This window comes from Anolis sagrei, chromosome 2 (assembly GCF_037176765.1).
Source record: "Anolis sagrei isolate rAnoSag1 chromosome 2, rAnoSag1.mat, whole genome shotgun sequence".
Taxonomy (NCBI): Eukaryota; Metazoa; Chordata; class Lepidosauria; order Squamata; family Dactyloidae; genus Anolis; species Anolis sagrei.
The window spans coordinates 302,969,131-302,988,999 of NC_090022.1; the positions used below are offsets into that span (position 1 = coordinate 302,969,131).

The 19,869-nt window shown below is 46.1% G+C and overlaps 1 protein-coding gene across 2 annotated transcripts in view; it reads left to right on the forward strand.

Moving 5' to 3' along the window:
- LRPAP1 (LDL receptor related protein associated protein 1) overlaps positions 1 to 19,541 on the forward strand; it is a 30,287-nt gene extending 10,746 nt beyond the window's left edge. Inside the window, exons 3-8 of one of the 2 annotated variants that reach the window (XM_067464722.1) lie at positions 2,062 to 2,189; positions 7,483 to 7,603; positions 8,897 to 9,073; positions 10,497 to 10,579; positions 12,908 to 13,084; positions 19,105 to 19,541. In XM_067464722.1, the coding sequence (XP_067320823.1) occupies positions 2,062 to 2,189; positions 7,483 to 7,603; positions 8,897 to 9,073; positions 10,497 to 10,579; positions 12,908 to 13,084; positions 19,105 to 19,170 (752 nt within the window). In that variant the 3' untranslated portion in view covers positions 19,171 to 19,541. The remainder of the gene's footprint in view (positions 1 to 2,061; positions 2,190 to 7,482; positions 7,604 to 8,896; positions 9,074 to 10,496; positions 10,580 to 12,907; positions 13,085 to 19,104) is intronic. The other variant, XM_067464723.1, reaches the window with a different exon arrangement.
- Positions 19,542 to 19,869: the final 328 nt, after the last annotated feature.

Sequence of the window (19,869 nt, forward strand, 5' to 3'; positions counted from 1 at the left end):
AGTTCTTCTTCTCCATGGCTCCAAATGGTGAAGGTGTCATCCACATATCTGAACCATATGTTTGGGTGGATGCTGTTGAGATGGTCCAGAAACCTGTTGAGTTCTTCTTCTCCATGGCTCCAAATGGTGAAGGTGTCATCCACATATCTGAACCATATGTTTGGGTGGATGCTGTTGAGATGGTCCAGAAACCTGTTGAGTTCTTCTTCTCCATGGCTCCAAATGGTGAAGGTGTCATCCACATATCTGAACCATATGTTTGGGTGGATGCTGTTGAGATGGTCCAGGAACCTGTTGAGTTCTTCTTCTCCATGGCTCCAAATGGTGAAGGTGTCATCCACATCTCTGAACCATATGTTTGGGTGGATGCTGTTGAGATGGTCCAGAAACCTGTTGAGTTCTTCTTCTCCATGGCTCCAAATGGTGAAGGTGTCATCCACATATCTGAACCATATGTTTGGGTGGATGCTGTTGAGATGGTCCAGAAACCTGTTGAGTTCTTCTTCTCCATGGCTCCAAATGGTGAAGGTGTCATCCACATATCTGAACCATATGTTTGGGTGGATGCTGTTGAGATGGTCCAGAAACCTGTTGAGTTCTTCTTCTCTATGGCTCCAAATGGGGAAGGTGTCATCCACATATCTGAACCATATGTTTGGGTGGATGCTGTTGAGATGGTCCAGGAACCTGTTGAGTTCTTCTTCTCCATGGCTCCAAATGGTGAAGGTGTCATCCACATCTCTGAACCATCTCGTGGGCTTTTTAGTTGCTGTTTCCAGGGCTTGTTTCTCAAAGTGTTCCATGTAGAAGTTAGCTATGACCGGGCTGAGGGGGCTCTCCATAGCTACTCCATCTTTCTGTTCGTAGAATTCATTGTCCCACTGAAAGTAACTGGTGGTGAGGCAATGGTGAAACAGAGCCGTGATGTCTTCTGGGAACCTCTGGTTGATGAGTGCCATGGTGTCTGCTACCGGGACCATGGTAAATAGAGATACCACATCGAAGCTGATCACAGTTCCAAAGCCATATTGGGCTCACAACACACTACATCAAGGACTCAGCCCACTTCATAGAAAAAATCAGCAATCTCAAGCTAAATACCAACGACAAACTGATCAGCTTCGATGTGATATCTCTATTTACCATGGTCCCGGTAGCAGACACCATGGCACTCATCAACTAGAGGTTCCCAGAAGACATTCCACAGATATATAAACCCATTCTCTTATTTCCAACAGACCTCACTACCTCTGAGGATGCTTGCCATAGATGCAGGCGAAACGTCAGGAGAAATGCCTCTAGAACATGGCCCTATAGCCCGAAAAAACCTACAAGAACCTAGTGATTCCAGCCATGAAAGCCTTCGACAATACATTTGTGTGCTCAGTCCCTGTGCCGCCCTACAGCAGTGGGGTGTTTCCCAATTTTGAGCACCAAGCAAAATCTTGGGGAGCCTGGCATTGCAGGCACTTGGCAACCCCAAGGCGGACTTAGCAGCAGAGTCTTTTTTGCAATATTTGCTCATTTGCATCTGCCTTCCTCGGAGGCTGAGAGAGTGTGACTTCCCCAAGACCACCCGGTGGGTCTCCATAGCCAACCACAGTCCCCTAGAGGCTGGGACCTCTTACGCCATGTTCTTTGGGGCAAAGTCCAGCGATCAAGAGTGTATACCGTAGTCAAAAGCCAGTCCAAGATTCGAGGTTCCAGGATTCCAAAGGTTCAGGAGACAGGTCACGATACCGGAAATCCAGACCTGGGGGAAAACCAGCAGCATCTACCACCAAAATATGACAGTACTTTTCTCCCGAAGATTAGTCCCAAGGCTCGCTCTTTACATCCAGAGACACCCAGCTGCAACCTATCTCTTGCATCCCTCCCCCCTTCATTGCTTTGACCCATGAACTCTGACTTACAGATTACTCAACCCTTTAGAACTAAGACTTACATTAACCCTTCCATCAACTGCAGAACATATGACATCAAGCATGCTTTGGAGGCATCAATAGCCGCCACCGGGGCTGAAAGGTCCAGCGCTTGTTCTTGCTTGTGTTTCCTCCTTAGTGATCTTGGCCAAATACGGGATGAACGGGAAGAGGGACGCTCCCCCCGGGGCCACCAACTTCATCAAGGACGGCCTGGAGGAGGAGGACCTGCTGGACGACCCTCGCCTGGCCAAGCTCTGGAACAAGGTGCGGGCGCATTGGAGGGAAGAGGCTTGGGGGGCGCCGGGCTGGTTTCTGTCAGAACGTGGGTTTAAATGGCGTGAAATATTATTATATAGTTTAGACTGTGTGATGTAGCAATGTAGGAGTCTAGTGCCTAGATTCAGGGGAGTCATTTATTTATTATTTATTTATTTTTTGCATTTATTGACCGCCCCTCTCAGCCCGAGGGCGACTCGGGGCGGTGAACAGCAACAAAAAGAACAGTGTACAATAGGTCTAGACAATACAAACTCGACAATACAAACATGCTCCCCAGGCTCTATTCTGCCTTGGTCAGACCACACCTGGAATCACACTGTGTCCAATTCTGGGCACCACAATTCAAGAGAGATATTGACTCTAAGCTGGAATGTGTCCAGAGAAAGAGGGTGACTAAAATGATCAAGGGTCTGGTGAACAAGCCCTATGAGGAGCGGCTTAAGGAGCTGGGCATGTTTACCCTGAAGAAGAGAAGGCTGAGAGGAGATATGATAGAATCATAGAATCATAGAATAGAATCATAGAATCAAAGAGTTGGAAGAGACCTCATGGGCCATCCAGTCCAACCCCATTCTGCCAAGAAGCAGGAATATTGCATTCAAACCACCCCTGACAAATGGCCATCCAGCCTCTGCTTAAAAGCTTCCAAAGAAGGAGCCTCCACCACACTCCGGGGCAGAGAGTTCCACTGCTGAACGGCTCTCACAGTCAGGAAGTTCTTCCTCATGTTCAGATGGAATCTCCTCTCTTGTAGTTTGAAGCCATTGTTCCATTGCGTCCTAGTCTGCAAGGAAGCAGAAAACAAGCTTGCTCCCTCCTCCCTGTGGCTTCCTCTCACATATTTATACATGGCTGTCATATCTCCTCTCAGCCTTCTCTTCTTCAGGCTAAACATGCCCAGCTCCTTAGGCCGCTCCTCATAGGGCTTGTTCTCCAGACCCTTGATCATTTGAGTCGCCCTCCTCTGGACACATTCCAGCTTGTCAATATCTCTCTTGAATTGTGGTGCCCAGAACTGGACACAATATTCCAGGTAAAGTGGTCTAACCAAAGCGGAATAGAGCATGGGGAGCATGACTTCCTTAGATCTAGACACTCGGCTCCTCTTGATGCAGGCCAAAATCCCATTGGCTTTTTTTGCCGCCACATCACATTCCTGGCTCATGTTTAACTTCCTCCCCACGAGGACTCCAAGATCTTTTTCACACGTCCTGCTCTCGAGCCAGGCGTCCCCCATTCTGTATCTTTGCATTTCATTTTTTCTGCCAAAGTGGAGTATCTTGCATTTGTCACTGTTGAACTAGCCATGTATAAATATGTGAGAGGAAGCCACAGGGAGGAGGAGGGGGGGAGCTTCCGTTCTGCTTCCCTGGAGACTAGGACGCAAGGGAGCCATGGCTTCAAACTACAAGAGAGGAGATTCCACCTGAAAATGAGGAAGAACTTCCTGTCTGCGAGAGCTGTTCAGCAGTGGAACTCTCTGCCCCGGAGGGAGTGTGATGGAGGCTCCTTCTTTGGAAGCTTTGAAACAGAGGCTCGATGGCCATCTGCCAGGGGTGGTTTGAATGTGATTGTCCTGCCTCTTGGAAGAAGGGGGTTGGACTGGATGAAGTCCCATGAGGTCTCTTCCAACTCTAGGATTCTAATGCAAGAGTGAAATGCATAGAGCTGTGATAGGTTGCTAGAACATAGTGACCTTCCACCAGATCTGATAACCATGTACTCTTGTTTCCAACAATGTACGGTTAGGTGGATGGATGGGTTTACTTTACTTCTGTAAATAGTTTGTAGTTTTAGTAGTTGCAATAAAGGAAGCCACTCCAAGCTTTAGAGTTCATCTACAGTAACAAGGTGTATTTATTTTCCTTGTGCTTCCGAGCAGACGTCGGAATGCCAAGAAGTATTTAGACTAGAGAGAGGGGCCATTGATCTCTATATATCAACAGTTTTGAGTCTTCCCTGTTTCCACAACTGGGAGCTGCTTCCTGAGAAACTCAGCCTGGGTAGAAATTAATGAAATGAAACCCAATAGAAACACATGCGAATCCCAGCATTGAGCCACAAAAACCAACTGCCAGGAATAAGATCTGCATTGATCACTATCTTGTTCTTCTTTCTGGCAATGCAATTTTTAAAATTGCCTTGAACAAGCAGGATTACTTTTAATATATGTCTGTTATGGCCACAGTTTTGATGCTTATATATATATTTTTTGTTAATCTTACGGTTATATTGTTTTTTACTCTGTATGTTTTGTGATGTTACCTGGGAACCGCTCTGAGTCCCCTCGGGGAGATGGGAGTGGTATATAAATAAAGTATTAATATTATTATTATTATTATTATTATTACTATTGTGTTCAATTATTGCGATTTTATATTGTTTGTTGTGCTTATTTATATTGTTTCTTGAATTTAATATTTTTTCTTTATATTTTATTGTTGTATTATTATGTTGCATATTTGCTTTGATATATTTGTTGGGTTTGGCCTCATGTAAGCTGCCCTGAGTCCCCTTGGGGAGATGGTGGCGGGGTATAAATAGTATTATTATTATTATTATTATTATTATTATTATTATTATCTTGGTTCTCTTATGGGCCAGTCTTTGAATGTTCTACTTACAGATTCTGCGAAAAGGGTTCCAATTATTTTGAAAATTTTGTATTTCTAAGGAGACAACTTAGTTCATCACATTCTGTAAAGCAGTGGTTCTCAACCTGGGGGTCAGGACCCCTGGAGGGGTCGCAAGGGGGTGTCAGAGGGGTCGCCAAAGACCATCACAGACTATATTTTCTGTTCGTCATGGGAGTTCTGTGTGGGAAGTTTGGCCTAATTCTATCGTTGGTGGGCTTCTGAATGCTCTTTGGTTGTAGGTGAACTATAAATCCCAGCAACTACAACTCCCAGATGTCAAGGTCTATTTTCCTCGAACTTCACCAGTGTTTACATTTGGGCATATTGAATATTTGTGCCAAGTTTGATCCAGATCCATCATAGTTTGAATCCGCAGTGCTCTCTGGGTGTAGGCAAACTACAACTCCCAAACTCAAGGTCAATGCACACCAAACCCTTCCAGTATTTTCCGTTGGTCATGGGAGTTCTGTGTGCCAAGTTTGGTCCAATTCCATCATTGGTATAGTTCAGAATGCTCTTTGAATGTAGGTGAACGATAAATCCCAGCAACCACAACTCCCAAATGACAAAATCAATCCTCCCATCCCAACCCCACCAGTATTCAAATTAGGGCGTATTGGGTATTTGTGCCACATTTGGTCCAGTGAATAAGAATACATCCTGCATATCAGATATTTACATAACGATTTATAACAGTAGCAAAATTACAATTATGAAGTAGCAATGACAATAATTTAATGTTCCTCCACAACATGAGGAACGGTGTGAAGGGGTCGCGGCATTAGGGACGTTGAGAATCACTGCTGTAAAGTCTGGCAATTGGGTCAACCGTTTGTTTACAGATGGAATAATACTTTCCTTCCAGTGTGTGGCATAAACTATTCAGGCAGCATTTTGAGAGAAAACAATATTGTTTCCTATTGAGGATGCCAGTCCCAACAAAAATATCTCTGGGTTGCTGTGAGGTTCCCGGGCTGATGGAAAACGGTGTATTCTGTTGTAAAATTCTTACCCTATTTCTTTAAGAAAACTTGTGCACCAGTTGTGCCCGTACCTCGGGAAGTCTGATCTGGCCACAGTGGTCCACGCTCTTGGTACATCCCGTATAGACTACTGCAACGCACTCTACGTGGGGTTGCCCTTGAAGACTGTTTAGAAACTTCAACTGGTCCAACGAGCGGCAGCCAGATTGATTACCTGAGCGACATACAGGGAACACACCACCCCCCTGTTGTGCCAGCTCCACTGGCTGCCGATTCAGTTCCGAGCACAATTCAAGGTGCTGGTTTTGACCTACAAAACCCTATACGGTTCCGGTCCAGCGTATCTGTCCGAACGTATCTCCCTCTATGTGTTGTATCTCAGGCTAAGATTCACCTTGCTGTCTCTGACAAACCAGCCAAACTTGTGAGGTAGAAAGTTTATTGTGAGGTTTTCAAACAGAGCAGTTCATCAGCAGTGAGAAGATCAATAATGCAGGGTAAAAATCCAATATAATCCCTTTGAGTCAAAGCAGGAGACTTGAAGCATAGAAGCAGAGTAAAAGTCCAGGAAATAGCATGAGGTAACGTGAAGCAGGCTTTCCCCAAGCCCCAGAGCCGAAGACAAGCAAGCCATTTTAGCAACGTTGGAACTGACGCAGAACCAGCTCCAAGGCAGTTTACTTATAGGTAAAACATCAAAACATTGAACATCAAACAGGCAGCTAACAAGCAGTTTTCCCACCAACGGATGAGCTCAAGACTTGGCCGCAATTCGTAAACTCCGTCTCAACACCTGTGGGGCAGCCTGACCTTCACCAGCTGTCTTATCAGCCACATTCCGTTCCTGTGAGAAAAGCGGCTTGTCTCTAGCTACAGATTGTGACTGAGAAAACTGAGAAAACTGAAAGCCCACACCTGCATCTGTACTCTCATTCCCATCATGCTCATCTGCACTCTCAGTCCCATCATGCTGTTGCTGTTGAACCACAACACTATGTTCCATCCCGGAAATTGAGATCATCTGGGGAGGCCCTGCTCTCGACCCCACTGCTATCACAAGTGAGGCTGGTGGGGACGAGGAGCAGGGCCTTCTCAGTGGTGACCCCTCACCTGTGGAACACATTCCTGGGGGAAATCAGGGCATCATCATCCCTCCTTGCCTTCAGGAGGAAGGTAAAGACGTGGCTATGGGACCAGGCCTTTGGACACCCTGACAGTTAGATATAGAAACCAGATGGATAGGACCGATCATGTGTGGTAGTAGAACCTAAACTATGAGTCTGTTAAACGCTGACCAGCAATGAGGTTTGTATTGCTTTTATTGTTTTATTGCTTTTACGGGTTTTATGGTTGTTTTGATAATAATTTATTGCTGATGTTAATGGTTGCCACTGCTATAATTGTTCTCATATAATGCGGGCATTGAACTGTGCCTCGCTTGTGTAAGCCGCCCTGAGTCCCCCCCGGGGTGAGAAGGGCGGGGTATAAGCAACCGTAATAAATAAATAAATAAGAGCCGTCCTATCTGCATGGGCTTTATGACTGTTTCCAAGCTGAGTCTCACTGATGCTCTATCTGTGCAATTCAGTTTTCTTGCCAAGGTGACTCTTTGCTGGAATGAGCTTTCTGATTGGCCTCTCCCCCCCCCCCCCCCTGCAGGCCAAGGCCTCGGGCAAGTTCTCTGAGGAGGAGCTGGAGAAGCTCTGGAGGGAGTTCAAGCACCACAAAGAGAAGGTCCGGGAGTACGATATCCTGCTGGAGACCGTGAGTCGCACCGAAGGTACCTGGGCTCTCGTTGGTGGGCTCCGTAGGGTTTGTGGGGGGTGGGGTGGGGGGTGCCATTGGACATCCATTGCAGTAAATACTGTGTCCAATTCTGGGCACCACAACTGAAGGGACATGTTGACAAGCTGGAATGTGTCCAGAGGAGGGTGACCAGAATGATCAAGGGTCTGGAGAACAAGCCCTATGAGGAACAGCTTAAGGAGCTGGGCATGTTTAGCCTGAAGAAAAGAAGGCTGAGAGGAGATATAGTGAGGGCCAGTTGAGAGATTTATTTGATAATAATAATCCCAAACAGCACCGAACGACCACTTAGATTGGAATTTATTTATTTGCTGCATTTGTTGACCGCCGTTCTCAGCCCTCGGGCGACTCACGGAATGAGGCTTCTGTGACTAAAAGCCCAAAAACCCAAAAAGCTGTAAAGAAAGCTGAAACTTTCTTCTGGCCGAAAATCCCTTTTTGAAAGCCCTTTGGCACCCACCAACTTAGAAGCGCTGATAAGCCCTTGGTTTACGGGAGGTATCTTAGGCAAGAGTGCGTTGGATTAGCCCTCAGGCTTGTGTTCTGAGGTAACACTAAAAGATTGTTCTATACAATATATGCTGTCACCATTAAACTCCTGATTCTTCAGGAATCTGCTTTTAAAACTTCACCCACAGAGGCACACGTGAGGCAGATGTTGTGAACAACAAAACAATGTTGTTTATTTAAGAGAACTGGAACAATTTAGGTATAATGCTTAGCTGTTCCAGAGTATTGTCTTAAAAGCGTGTGGTTACATAAAGCAGTTCAGACTTAGTTACACAGAAACACTTCTCTCTCCCTCCTCTACCAGCTATTTCCCTAATAGCTGTGGAATTATTAGCCAACAGACCAATTTCAGGTCTCACTAACCCTCCTCCCTATGACTTCCCATCACATATGTATACATGGCTATCATGTCTCCTCTCAGCCTTCTCTTCTTCAGGCTAAACATGCTCAGCTCTTTCAGCCACTCCTCATAGGGCTTGTTTTCTAGACCCTTGATCATTTTAGTTGCCCTCATCCTGTCTCCTTTCAGCCTTCTCTTCTGCAGGCTAAACATACCCAGCTCTTTCAGCCGCTCCTCATAGGGCTTGTTCTGGAGGCCAAAGAGACTTTATGGACACCCTGGACTTAAATTGCTGACAAAATTCAGTTCATTCATTCTGGAAATGAGAGGAGCCACTTGTCAGCCCTCCACTCACGAATTTATCTGGCCTTTTGTCCCCTCCCCCCCCCCCCCCCCCCCGGTTTTCCCTGTGTCCAGACAGCCATAAGAACATGATCACCCAGGAGGAGGGGGAGGAGGAGGAGGAAGGGAGCCCCTTCCGGGAGGAGCGCCTGCACAGGAAGCACTCGGAGCTCAAGGAGAAGATGCACAGCATCAGCCAGGGATTCGAGCGCCTGCGCCGCGTCGCCCACCAGGGATACGACCCCTCCAGCGGTATGGATGGACGGACAGATGGACAGACCCCACCCCTCCCTTGAGTGTCCTTTAGGTTGTGCAGGTAGACCTCGGCCCAGACATGGGCCACCTTTGGCCCTCTCTCCAGGTGTTTTGGACTCCAACTCCCACCATTCCTAACAGCCTACCGGCTGTTAGGAATGGTGAGAGTTGGAGTCCAAAACACTTGGAGAGAAGGCCAAAAGTGGCCCATGTTGGCTCCAGCAATCAAAACATTACACTATGTCTCAAAGCGCATTGGCAGCTTCTCCTGACTATTGTCAGCTGGTGTCCTTTTCTGCGATTGGCTGCATCAGCCTCTACCTGGGCAATGAGCTTTACCTGGCAACTTTCGGAATTTGCCCCCAAATCCCATATGCCCTTACATTAAAAGCACAGAGCTGTGCAATTATACGTCTACTAATCGCCTTGAGTGCCCCTCGGGGTGAGAAAAGCAGTATACAAATACTGTAAATAAATAAATGTAAATAATACTAGCTGTCCCCTGGCACGCATTGCTGTAGCCCAATCTGTTTATATGTGTTTTGTGTGTGTATATATTTGTGTATATGTGTGTTTGTGTATATATATATATGTGGTATTGTGCATGTGTTGTAATGTATTTTATTATTTTTTGGCTTTTTACGTTCCTTCCACTGTGTTTTTATGAGTGATGATCACTCGTTGGCCTGAGAGGTGTGTTGTGTCCAAATTTGGTCTCAATTCATGCAGTAGTTTTTGAGTTACGTTAATCCCACAAACTAATATTACATTAGGTTCTTGTGGGTTTTTTTTTCGGGCGATAGGGCCATGTTCTAGAGGCATTTTCTCCTGACGTTTCGCCTGCATCTATGGCAAGCATCCTCAGAGGTAGTGAGGATGCTTGCATTTTTTATTTATACTAGCCGTCCCCTGCCACACGTTGCTGTGGCCCAGTCCATGTATATGTGTTTTGTGGTTGTATATATATGTGTGTGTGTGTGTGTGTATATATTTGTGTATATGTGCATATATGTGGTTTTGCACATGTGTTGTAATGTATTTTTTATATTTTGGCTTTTTAAGTCCCTTCTGCTGTGCTTTTCAGTGTTTTTATGAGTGATGGTCACTCGTTGGCCTGAGAGGTGTCTTGCGTCCAAATTTCCTGTCAATTCGCCCAGTGGGTTTTGAGTTCTGTTAGTCCCACAAACTAAAATTACATTTTAGTTTATATAGATAGGAAACTCTGTATTACAGTGCATACCTGAAGTAATACTATGATGTAATAGCATGAATTGATCAAGCAGGGCAGATCCTGAAGCCAGGTTCTGTCCCGACTGCAGGGAAACAGGCTCTGATCCTGGGTTCAGCCCTGCCGAATTCTGTAGTCGTAGAGCCGCTCTTTGGCTTTCCGTTGGTAGCACGGTCCTGCTTTTCCTTCCAGAATTCCAGGAGCCCCGAGTGATTGACCTGTGGGACATGGCCAAGTCCACCAACTTCACCGAGAAAGAGCTGGATTCGCTCCGGGTGAGTCTCCTTAAGCCTCATGTGGATTGTTTTAATTAGGGGATATTCGTTATTATTATTGTTATTATTATTATTATTATTATTATTATTATTATTATTATTATTACTAGCTGTACCCACCATGCGTTGCTGTGGCCAACGTTCCCTCCCTCTTTCTCTTCTTTCTTTCTCTCCTTCCCTCCCTCACTCTTTCCTCCCTCCCTTCCCTTTTTTCTTTTTCTCTCCTTCCTTCCTTCTCTACCTCTTTCCTTCCCCTCCTTTTTCTTTCCCTTTTTTCCTCTCCTTTCTTCCTTCTGTCTTTTCTTCCTTTATTTCTCTTCTCTCCCTCTTTCCTTCCTTTCCTTCTCTCCTTCCTTCCTTCTCTACCTCTTTCCTTTCTTCCCCTTTTTCTTTTCCTTCTCTTTTCTTTTCTTTTCACTACTTCCTTCCTTCTCTCTTTCCTTCCTTCTTTCTTTCTCTTCTTGCTTTCTCTCCTTCCTTCCCTCACTCTTTCCTCCCTTCCTTCCCTTTTTTTCTTTTTCTCTCCTTCCTTCCTTCTCTACCTCTTTCCTTCCCCTCCCTTTTCCCTTCCCTTTTTTCCTCTCCTTTCTTCCTTCTCTACCTCTTTCCTTCCTTCTGTCTTTTCTTCATTTATTTCTCTTTCCTTCTCTCCCTCTTTCCTTCTCTCCTTCCTTCCTTCTCTACCTCTTTCCTTTCTTCCCCTTTTTCTTTTCCTTCTCTTTTCTTCTTTCACTACTTCCTTCCTTCCTTCTCTCTTTCCTTCCGTCTTTCTTTCCCTCCCTCTTTCTCTTCTTTCTTTCTCTCCTTCCTTCCCTCACTCTTTCCTCCCTTCCTTCCCTTTTTTTCTTTTTATCTCCTTCCTTCCTTCTCTACCTCTTTCCTTCCCCTCCTTTTTCTTTCCCTTTTTTCCTCTCCTTTCTTCCTTCTCTTCCTCTTTCCTTCCTTCTGTCTTTTCTTCCTTTATTTCTCTTTCCTTATCTCCCTCTTTCCTTCCTTCCCTTTTTTTCTTTCTCTCTCCTTCCTTCCTTCTCTACCTCTTTCCTTCCTTCCTTCCCCTCCCTTTCCCCTTCCCTTTTTTCCTCTCCTTGCTTCGTTCTCTACCTCTTTCCTTCCTTCTGTCTCTCCTTCCTTTTTTCTCTTTCCTTCGCTCCCTCTTTCCTTCATTTCCTTGTTTTCTTTCCTTCTCTCCTTCCTTCCTTCTCTACCTTTCCTTCCTTCCCCTCCCTTTTTCTTTCCCTTTTTTCCTCTCCTTTCTTCGTTCTCTACCTCTTTCCTTCCTTCTGTCTCTCCTTCCTTTTTTCTCTTTCCTTCGCTCCCTCTTTCCTTCATTTCCTTGTTTTCTTTCCTTCTTCCTTCCTTCTCTACCTCTTTCCTTCCTTCCCCTCCCTTTTTCTTTCCCTTTTTTCCTCTCCTTTCTTCGTTCTCTACCTCTTTCCTTCCTTCTGTCTCTCCTTCCTTTTTTCTCTTTCCTTCGCTCCCTCTTTCCTTCATTTCCTTGTTTTCTTTCCTTCTCTCCTTCCTTCTCTACCTCTTTCCTTCCTTCCCCTCCCTTTTTCTTTCCCTTTTTTCCTCTCCTTTCTTCCTTCTCTACTTCTTTCCTTCCTTCTGTCTTTCCTTCCTTTTTTCTCTTCTCTCCCTCCTTCTCTACCTCTTTCCTTTCTTCCCCTTTTTCTTCCCATTCTCTTTTCTTCTTTTGCTACATCTTTCCTTCCTTCCTTCTCTTTTTCCTTCCTTCTTTCTTTCCCTTCCTCTTTCTCTCTTTCTTATTTTCATTCTCCCCTTCCCTCCATCCCTTTTCCTTCCCGTTTTTCTGTATTGTCATTTACTTTTTCATCATTTAGCTTTTTTTTTGGGGGGGGGGGGGGGGTTAAGTCCTTTCCTCTGTTTTGGGAGGGATTTTATGAGTGATGGTCACTCGTTGGTCTGTTAGGGGTGTAGTGTCCAAATTTGGTGTCCATTTGCCCAGTGGTTTTTGAGTTCTGTTAATCCCACAAACGAACATGACATTTTTATTGATATAGATTCTAAATGTATACCCCGCCCTTTTCAACCCAATGGGGGACTCAGGGCGGCTTACAGACCATGGCATGCAATGCTGCACTACGCATATAAAAATAAACATGATATATCAATTTAAACAATTAGCATATCAATTTAAACATAAAATAATAAGCATGCCATATCAAGGAAGGTACAGCTGAGCCAGGCAGCCTTTGGGGAGAGTCCCTCTTGGGCCTGTCCAGCAGGGAAGGGCACGGAAGGCCTGGGGTCCAGCAGAAGGGGGGGCTCTGTCTGGTCTGACCACCTCCCCCCCCCCTCAAAATAAAGGAGGAGCTGAAGCACTTTGAGGCCAAGGTGGAGAAGCACCTGCACTTCCAGAAGCAGCTGGAGATCTCGCACCAGAAGCTGAAGCACGTGGAAGGGACCGGGGACGAGGAGCACCTCAGCCGCCACCAGGAGAAGCACGCCATGCTGCAGGAGAAGACCAAGGACCTGGGCTACAAGGTGAGGGAGGGGGGCAGCGGCGGGAGAGGGATCCCCCCCCCAAATAGCCCCCTTGGGTGAATAGTCAGTGCTGGTGGGGGACAGCCCTGGCAGATGGGCTTGGCTTCCCAGCATCGCTTCCCATCCCATCCTAGAGAGAGAAGGGACATCTGATGGTCACCCAGTTCAACTCCCTTCTGCCAGGCAGGAAGACACAGCCCAAGCCTTCCCAACAGATGACCCGACAGTTCAAAGACACTGTTGCAACTCAGAGTAGGCTTCACCTTGCTTCCAAACACCACCACACAAGAGCTGTAGTTTTATAGTTTATTGAGGAAAAAATCCAAGTCAGAATAAAGAATAAGCATTGCAAAGTTCCAAAGATGAAGGTTAAATGCAGGATACAGTTCCAAAGATCTTCAGGTAAAAGCTGGAGACACAATCCTATTGGCAAAGTTCAAACCAGAGTCCCAGGTACAAGCAATGAAACATTTGCCCCAAGAATCACAATGCAAGAAATCCCAAGCGTGCTGCTCTCCAGGCTAAAGTTTTTCTGTGAAGCTTTCAGGCTAATAAGCTACGTTGAACTGACACTTTCACAGAGTTTCCAGGAGGCCTAAATACCTTCCCAACATCAAAACATTAGGCTCTCAGCATCATAAAAGCATTGCGATGACCTTTCATTGAGCTAGCCTCCCGTCTGCTTGCCAGACGTGAACTGCGCCTGACCCGGAGATCAAGGCGAGCTTCTCGGGTCAAATCCTTATCATTACTTTCTGTATCATCGTGGGAAGGCACCTGGCCGCTATTCCCTTCGTTCAAATTCCTTTCTGGTGAAAACGGCTGTGTTGACACAGCACTGTCTGTCTGTGAGAGCCTTGGAAGCAGGCTCAGAGATTTGAGGCACAGACAAAGAGCCAGGAACCTGAAACTCATCCTCATCGTCAGAAACTAGCTCAGCCACAACAGACACAGCTATTAGTCTGGGCTGAGTCTGTAAAATTGTACTTTTGAGATTCACCAAGAGAACCAACTTGGGAGCATCAGCTTTCATAGATGCATCCACACTGTAGAATGTAGAATATAGTTTGATGCCACTTGAATTGCCCTGGCTCAGTGTTCTAGGGATCATGGGAGTTGTACTTTTACAAGCTTTTTCTCTATGGAAGTGTTCTGGGGCCTCACCAAACCACAACTCCTAGGGTTCCATAGTATAATGAAATCATCGGAGAGCCTAGGTTATACCTTGGCACCGCTCTAAGGGATTATAGATTATCAATCCCACAGCTGTACACCAATTGTAAAGAAATCATCCATCCTGGATCCTGGGGGGTTATTATTTCTAATACATCCCACCTGTTGGCACCACTTTAAAAAATCATGGACTGATATCTCAAAACAAATCACGCTGCTGGACACCAACACGACTCTGGCACGGAGCGTTTAGATCAATGGTTCTCAACCTTAGAATCATAGAATCCTAGAATCCTAGAGTTGCAAGAGACCTCATGGGCCATCCAGTCCAACCCCATTCTGCCAAGAAGCAGGAATGTTGCATTCAAAGCACCCCTGACAGATGGCCATCCAGCCTCTGTTTCAAAGCTCCCAAAGAAGGAGCCTCCACCACACTCCACAAGGGGCAGAGAGTTCCACTGCTGAACGGCTCTCACAGTCAGGAAGTTCTTCCTCAGGTTCAGATGGAATCTCCTCTCTTGTAGTTTGAAGCCATTGTTCCATTGCGTCCTAGTCTCCAAGGAAGCGGGAAACAAGCTTGCTCCCTCTTCCTCCCTGTGGCTTCCTCTCACATATTGATACATGGCCCTCATCATATCTCCTCTCAGCCTTCTCTTCTTCAGGCTAAACATGCCCAGCTCCTTAAGCCGCTCCTCATAGGGCTTGTTCTCCAGACCCTTGATCATTTTAGCCGCCCTCTTTCTCTGGACACATTCCAGCTTGTCAATATCTCTCTTGAATTGTGGTGCCCAGAATTGGACACAATATTCCAGATGTGGTCTAACCAAAGCAGAATAGAGGGGTAGCATGACTTCCTTAGATCTAGATGCCAGGACCCCTTAATCCGCTTCCTCATGTTATGGTGACCCCCAACCATAAAATTAGTTTCATTGCTACTTCATAACTGTCATTTTGCTGCTGTCATGAATAGTAATGTAAATATCCGATATGCAGGATGTATTTTATTCACTGGACCAAATTTGGCACAAAGACCCAATACGCCCAAATTTGAATACTGGTGGGATTGGGGGAAGGTATTGATTTTGTCCTGTTGGAGCTGTAGTTGCTGGGATTTATAGTTCACCTACAATCAAAGAGCATTCTGAACTTCAGCAATGATGGAATTGAATCAAACTTGGCACACAGAACTCCAACAGAAAATACTGGAAGTGTTTGGTGGGCATTGACCTTGAGTTTTGAAAGTTGTAGTTCACCTACATCAAGAGAGCATGTGGACTCAAACAATGATGGATCTGGACCAAACTTGGCATGAATTCTCAATATGCCCAAATGTAAACACTGGTGGAATTTGGGGAAAATAGACCTTGACATTTGGGAATTGTAGTTGCTGGGATTTATAGTTCACCTACAATCAAAGTGCATTCTGAACCCTACCAATGATTGAATTGGGCCAAACTTCCCACACAGAACCTCCATGACCAACGGAAAATACTGTGTTTTATGGTGACCTTGGGTGACCCCTCTGACACCCCCTCGCGACCCCTCCAGGGGTCCCCGACCCCCAGGTTGAGAAACACTGGTTTAGATGATTGTTGAAGTAATGTGTATACTCTGATAGAGTTGCTGCCACCACCACCCAAAGTAATTTGGGAATACTAGATATGTTGTCCCTGAGGTAAATCCCTTCCTGCCCACCAGCTCTCCCTTTGGCTCTCTGAAATGACTGGAGATGTAAAGATGTTAAAAACCACTGGAATTAGCCTCACAGAATGAACCACTACTGAGGCTGCTTCAAAGCTGAACTAGAGAAATGCTTATTAATATATTTGAACAAACAACTATCTTCTTTAACGAGGCGCACAAGCTTGAATGGTGGCAGAGGCTCAATGTTCTTAATGGTTATTTAAACGGGTTTCTTAACTTAGTTATGAGCAAGACTCCTCACTCTACCCTGACACAGTAGCAGTGAGTTCCCCAGACAAACCTAACCCGGTTGTCCCCAGAGCAAATAGCTACACTCTAGGCCGAGTTCTCTAACAGCCAACTACTCTGACCCCAGGGAGCAAACCACTTGTGTAATAAATCCAACACAAGCACACAGGCGTCTACTTTGACCCTCCTGGCCAAATAAATGTAGAATCGCCTGTCCCCAATGCCCTCTGACAGTAAAAAATCTTTGCTCACCAAAAATCCGCCTCTCTACTCTGTTCCCAAAAAATCACCCTCTTCCTTCAAAGCCAAAAATCAATCTCCCCCTTTCTCCAATCCGGAGAGAGCTCCAGCTCCTCCCCTCTTCTACTCTTACCCTCCCAAGATGTCCGCCTCCCTCGCTTACACTCTCAAAAGGGAGGCCTGCTTACTGACATCTCAGGCTCCTACTTCAGCCTGCGAGGTAAGAATCATCACACATAGCATTGAGGCAGGGAAGTCAAACTGCACCCATTCAACAGTGTAGATGCGCCTTCCCGCTGCCCACTTCATTGTGTCTCTCAGGTGCCACAACAGCCCTTGATGTCCTAAAGTGAGCATAACACGAAGCAACATTAATATGGGATTACGCTCCTTCACCGCACCATTTAAAATGCACAATTAATATTCCTTGCCTGAGTTGTGCAAGAGACAAGTGTGGCTGCTCCAGCGGTGCCTCTCCCTCAGACAAAAGCAGATAGGAACGAATGGAATTTTGGGGAAATGGAAATCTCCATAACCTTTTGGAAAATGACATGCATAACCATTTGGGGAAATTCAGCTTGAGTCAACCTCCTCCCTAGTGGTAAATATCCACAAGGCAATTGGGTTTCTCAGCTGTTAAACTGATGTACCGAGATATCTCTTTGAACTAAGGAGGCTGTTGAAGTCCTGAACTGGTGCTTGGCCGCTGTGACGGACTGGATGAGGGCCAACAGATTGAAACTAAATCCAGACAAGACAGACGTCCTCCTGGTCAGTCGAAAGGCCGAACAGGGCATAGGGTGACAGCCTGTGTTAGACGGGGTCCCACTCCCCCTAAAGGCGCAGGTTCGCAGCTTGGGAGTGATCCTGGACTCATCGCTGAGCCTGGAAACCCAGGTCTCAGCGGTGACCAGGGGAGCTTTTGCACAATTAAAGCTTGTGCGCCAGCTGCGCCCGTACCTTGAGAAGCCTGATCTGGCCACGGTGGTCCACGCTCTGGTTACATCCCATATAGACTACTGCAACGCTCTCTACGTGGGGTTGCCTCTGAAGACTGCCCGGAAGCTTCAACTAATCCAATGAGCAGCAGCCGGACTACTAACAGGAGCAGGATACAGGGAGCATACTATTCCTCTGTTGCGTCAGCTCCACTGGCTGCCAATTAGCTTCCGAACACAATTCAAAGTGCTGGTTTTGACCTATAAATCCCTAAACAACTCTGGCCCAGTTTACCTGTCTGAATGGATTCTCCCCTATGAACCATCAAGGTTGTTAAGATCTTCCAGGGGGGCTCTGCTCTCGGTCCCACCACCTTCGCAATCACGTCTGGTGGGGACGAGGGTGAGGGCCTTCTTGGTGGTGGCCCCTTGGCCCTGGAACTCTCTCTCACTGGAGATTAGAACTGCCCCTTCCCTCCTGATTTTTAGAAAATTGGTGAAAACTTGGCTCTGGAATTTAGCATTTGATGAGTGAATCAAGAACTTCTGGCCACACGGATGGATGGGAATGAATTGTGATATCTTTTGGACGACTTGGCTTTACGTAATTATGTGATTGCTTTTAATGTTTTTTTGTATTAATGTGTTTTATGGTGTGATATTTTAAACTAGTTTTTGAATCATGTTGTAAACCGGCCTGAGTCCCTCTCTAGAGGTTGAGAAGACTGCTACATAAAAGTTCTAAATAAATAAATAAATAATAAATAACCATTAGGGACAAAGATATGCCAGTGCACAAAAGGTATATATAGCAGAGTTTTAGGTGTGTTTTCAGTTGCTCCAAAAACATCTCCTCTCCCTTAAAACATCTTGGTTTAAATCATGCTCTCAAGAGACCAAAAATAAGCAGACTTCTTTAAAAGTAACATAGTTGGTTTACTCACAAACTTCATGTACTCAGCGTACAGGGACTTTGCATATCAGTTCAGTTACAGATAGGATTTGAAACAGTTTCTCCATGCAATTAACACAGGGCATCTTTCTTGGAATCTTAACAACAACATCTAAAGCATCTCTCTGTTCTGAGAGTCTAATAGAGTATTCTGTTTCTCCTGACTTCTAAAATGGAGTCTGAGTCCTGAACAATCCCAGATCTGGTCACATGGTCTGCAGCCCCTCCCACAACCTAGAGTTAAGGAAAACCGCATGCCAGTGCACACCTATACAATACAGTAGGCAATCTGAATTATTACTTACTTACTTAGGCAATCCCTCGTAGTCCGAGGATGATGGGCCTCCAAAAGTGGTATCCTGGGAGTAGATCCGTATGTGGCTGTGGAGCCCTATTCTTGCTCTGTATCTTCTTCCGCAGTGAGGGCATTGGTTTCCAGGTGGAAGGCGGTCCCGGTCGGGGTTGGCTTGAGGTGCCTTCCTCTTGGCACGCTTCTCCCTTTCGCCCTCCATTCGTGCCTCTTCAAATTCTACAGCACTGCTGGTCACAGCTGACCTCCAGCTGGAGCACTCAAGAGCCAGGGCTTCCCAGTTCTCAGTGTCTATGCCAGAATTTTTAAGGTTGGCTTTGAGCCCATCTTTAAATCTCTTTTCCTGCCCACCAACATTCTGTTTCTCGTTCTTGAGTTCGGAATTATATACACAACTATTAACTAGGATAGGAGGCTTGTAGAAGGTTGCTGTTTCCAACGGGAGTAACGCCTGGGTTTTCCTCTCTGCCCTCAGGTCAAGAAGCACCTTCAGGACATCTCTGGCAGGATCTCTCGAGGCCTTCAGCACAATGAACTTTGAGGCGTCCTTGCTGCTGCCGCCTTTGGACTTTTGTACATGGGTCGAAATCAGGCGTGGAGTCTCTCCTGAGATTGAGGTCATTGGTGGAAGTCTCCAGGTCTCCTCCGCTTCCCTTTCCTCCTTCTCCGTCCCTGTTGAGACTTTGGTGTGTTGGGAGAAGGGCTGCTCCGCTGGTTTCTCTCCATGCTGGGCTAGATGTGCTGCAAAAGGGGAGCCTTTGAAGTGGGGCAACTGGGAGGAACTGGGAGGGGGCGGGTGGGCAGCCTCTGAACTGTTTCGCCATAGGCGCCCAACAGAATGGGGATTTCTGATTGCGTTGATCCTGAGTGTTCACCCTCTCTGGTTGAATAAAGGACACAAGTGAGACGAGACCGTGGCGTGGAATCACTGAATTATAAATTGTCGAAGGCTTTCATGGCTGGAATCACTCAGTTCTTGTGGGTTTTTCCGGGCTATATGGCCATGTTCTAGAGGCATTCTCTCCTGACGTTTCGCCTGCATCTATGGCAAGCATCCTCAGAGGTAGTGAGGTCTGTTGGAAGTAGGAAAAATGGGTTTATATATCTGTGGAATGACCAGGATGGGACAAAGGACTCTTGTCTGCTGGAGCTAGGTGGGAATGGGTTGTTGTAGGTTTTTTTGGGCTATATGGCCATGTTCTAGAGGCATTTCTCCTGACGTTTCGCCTGCATCTATGGC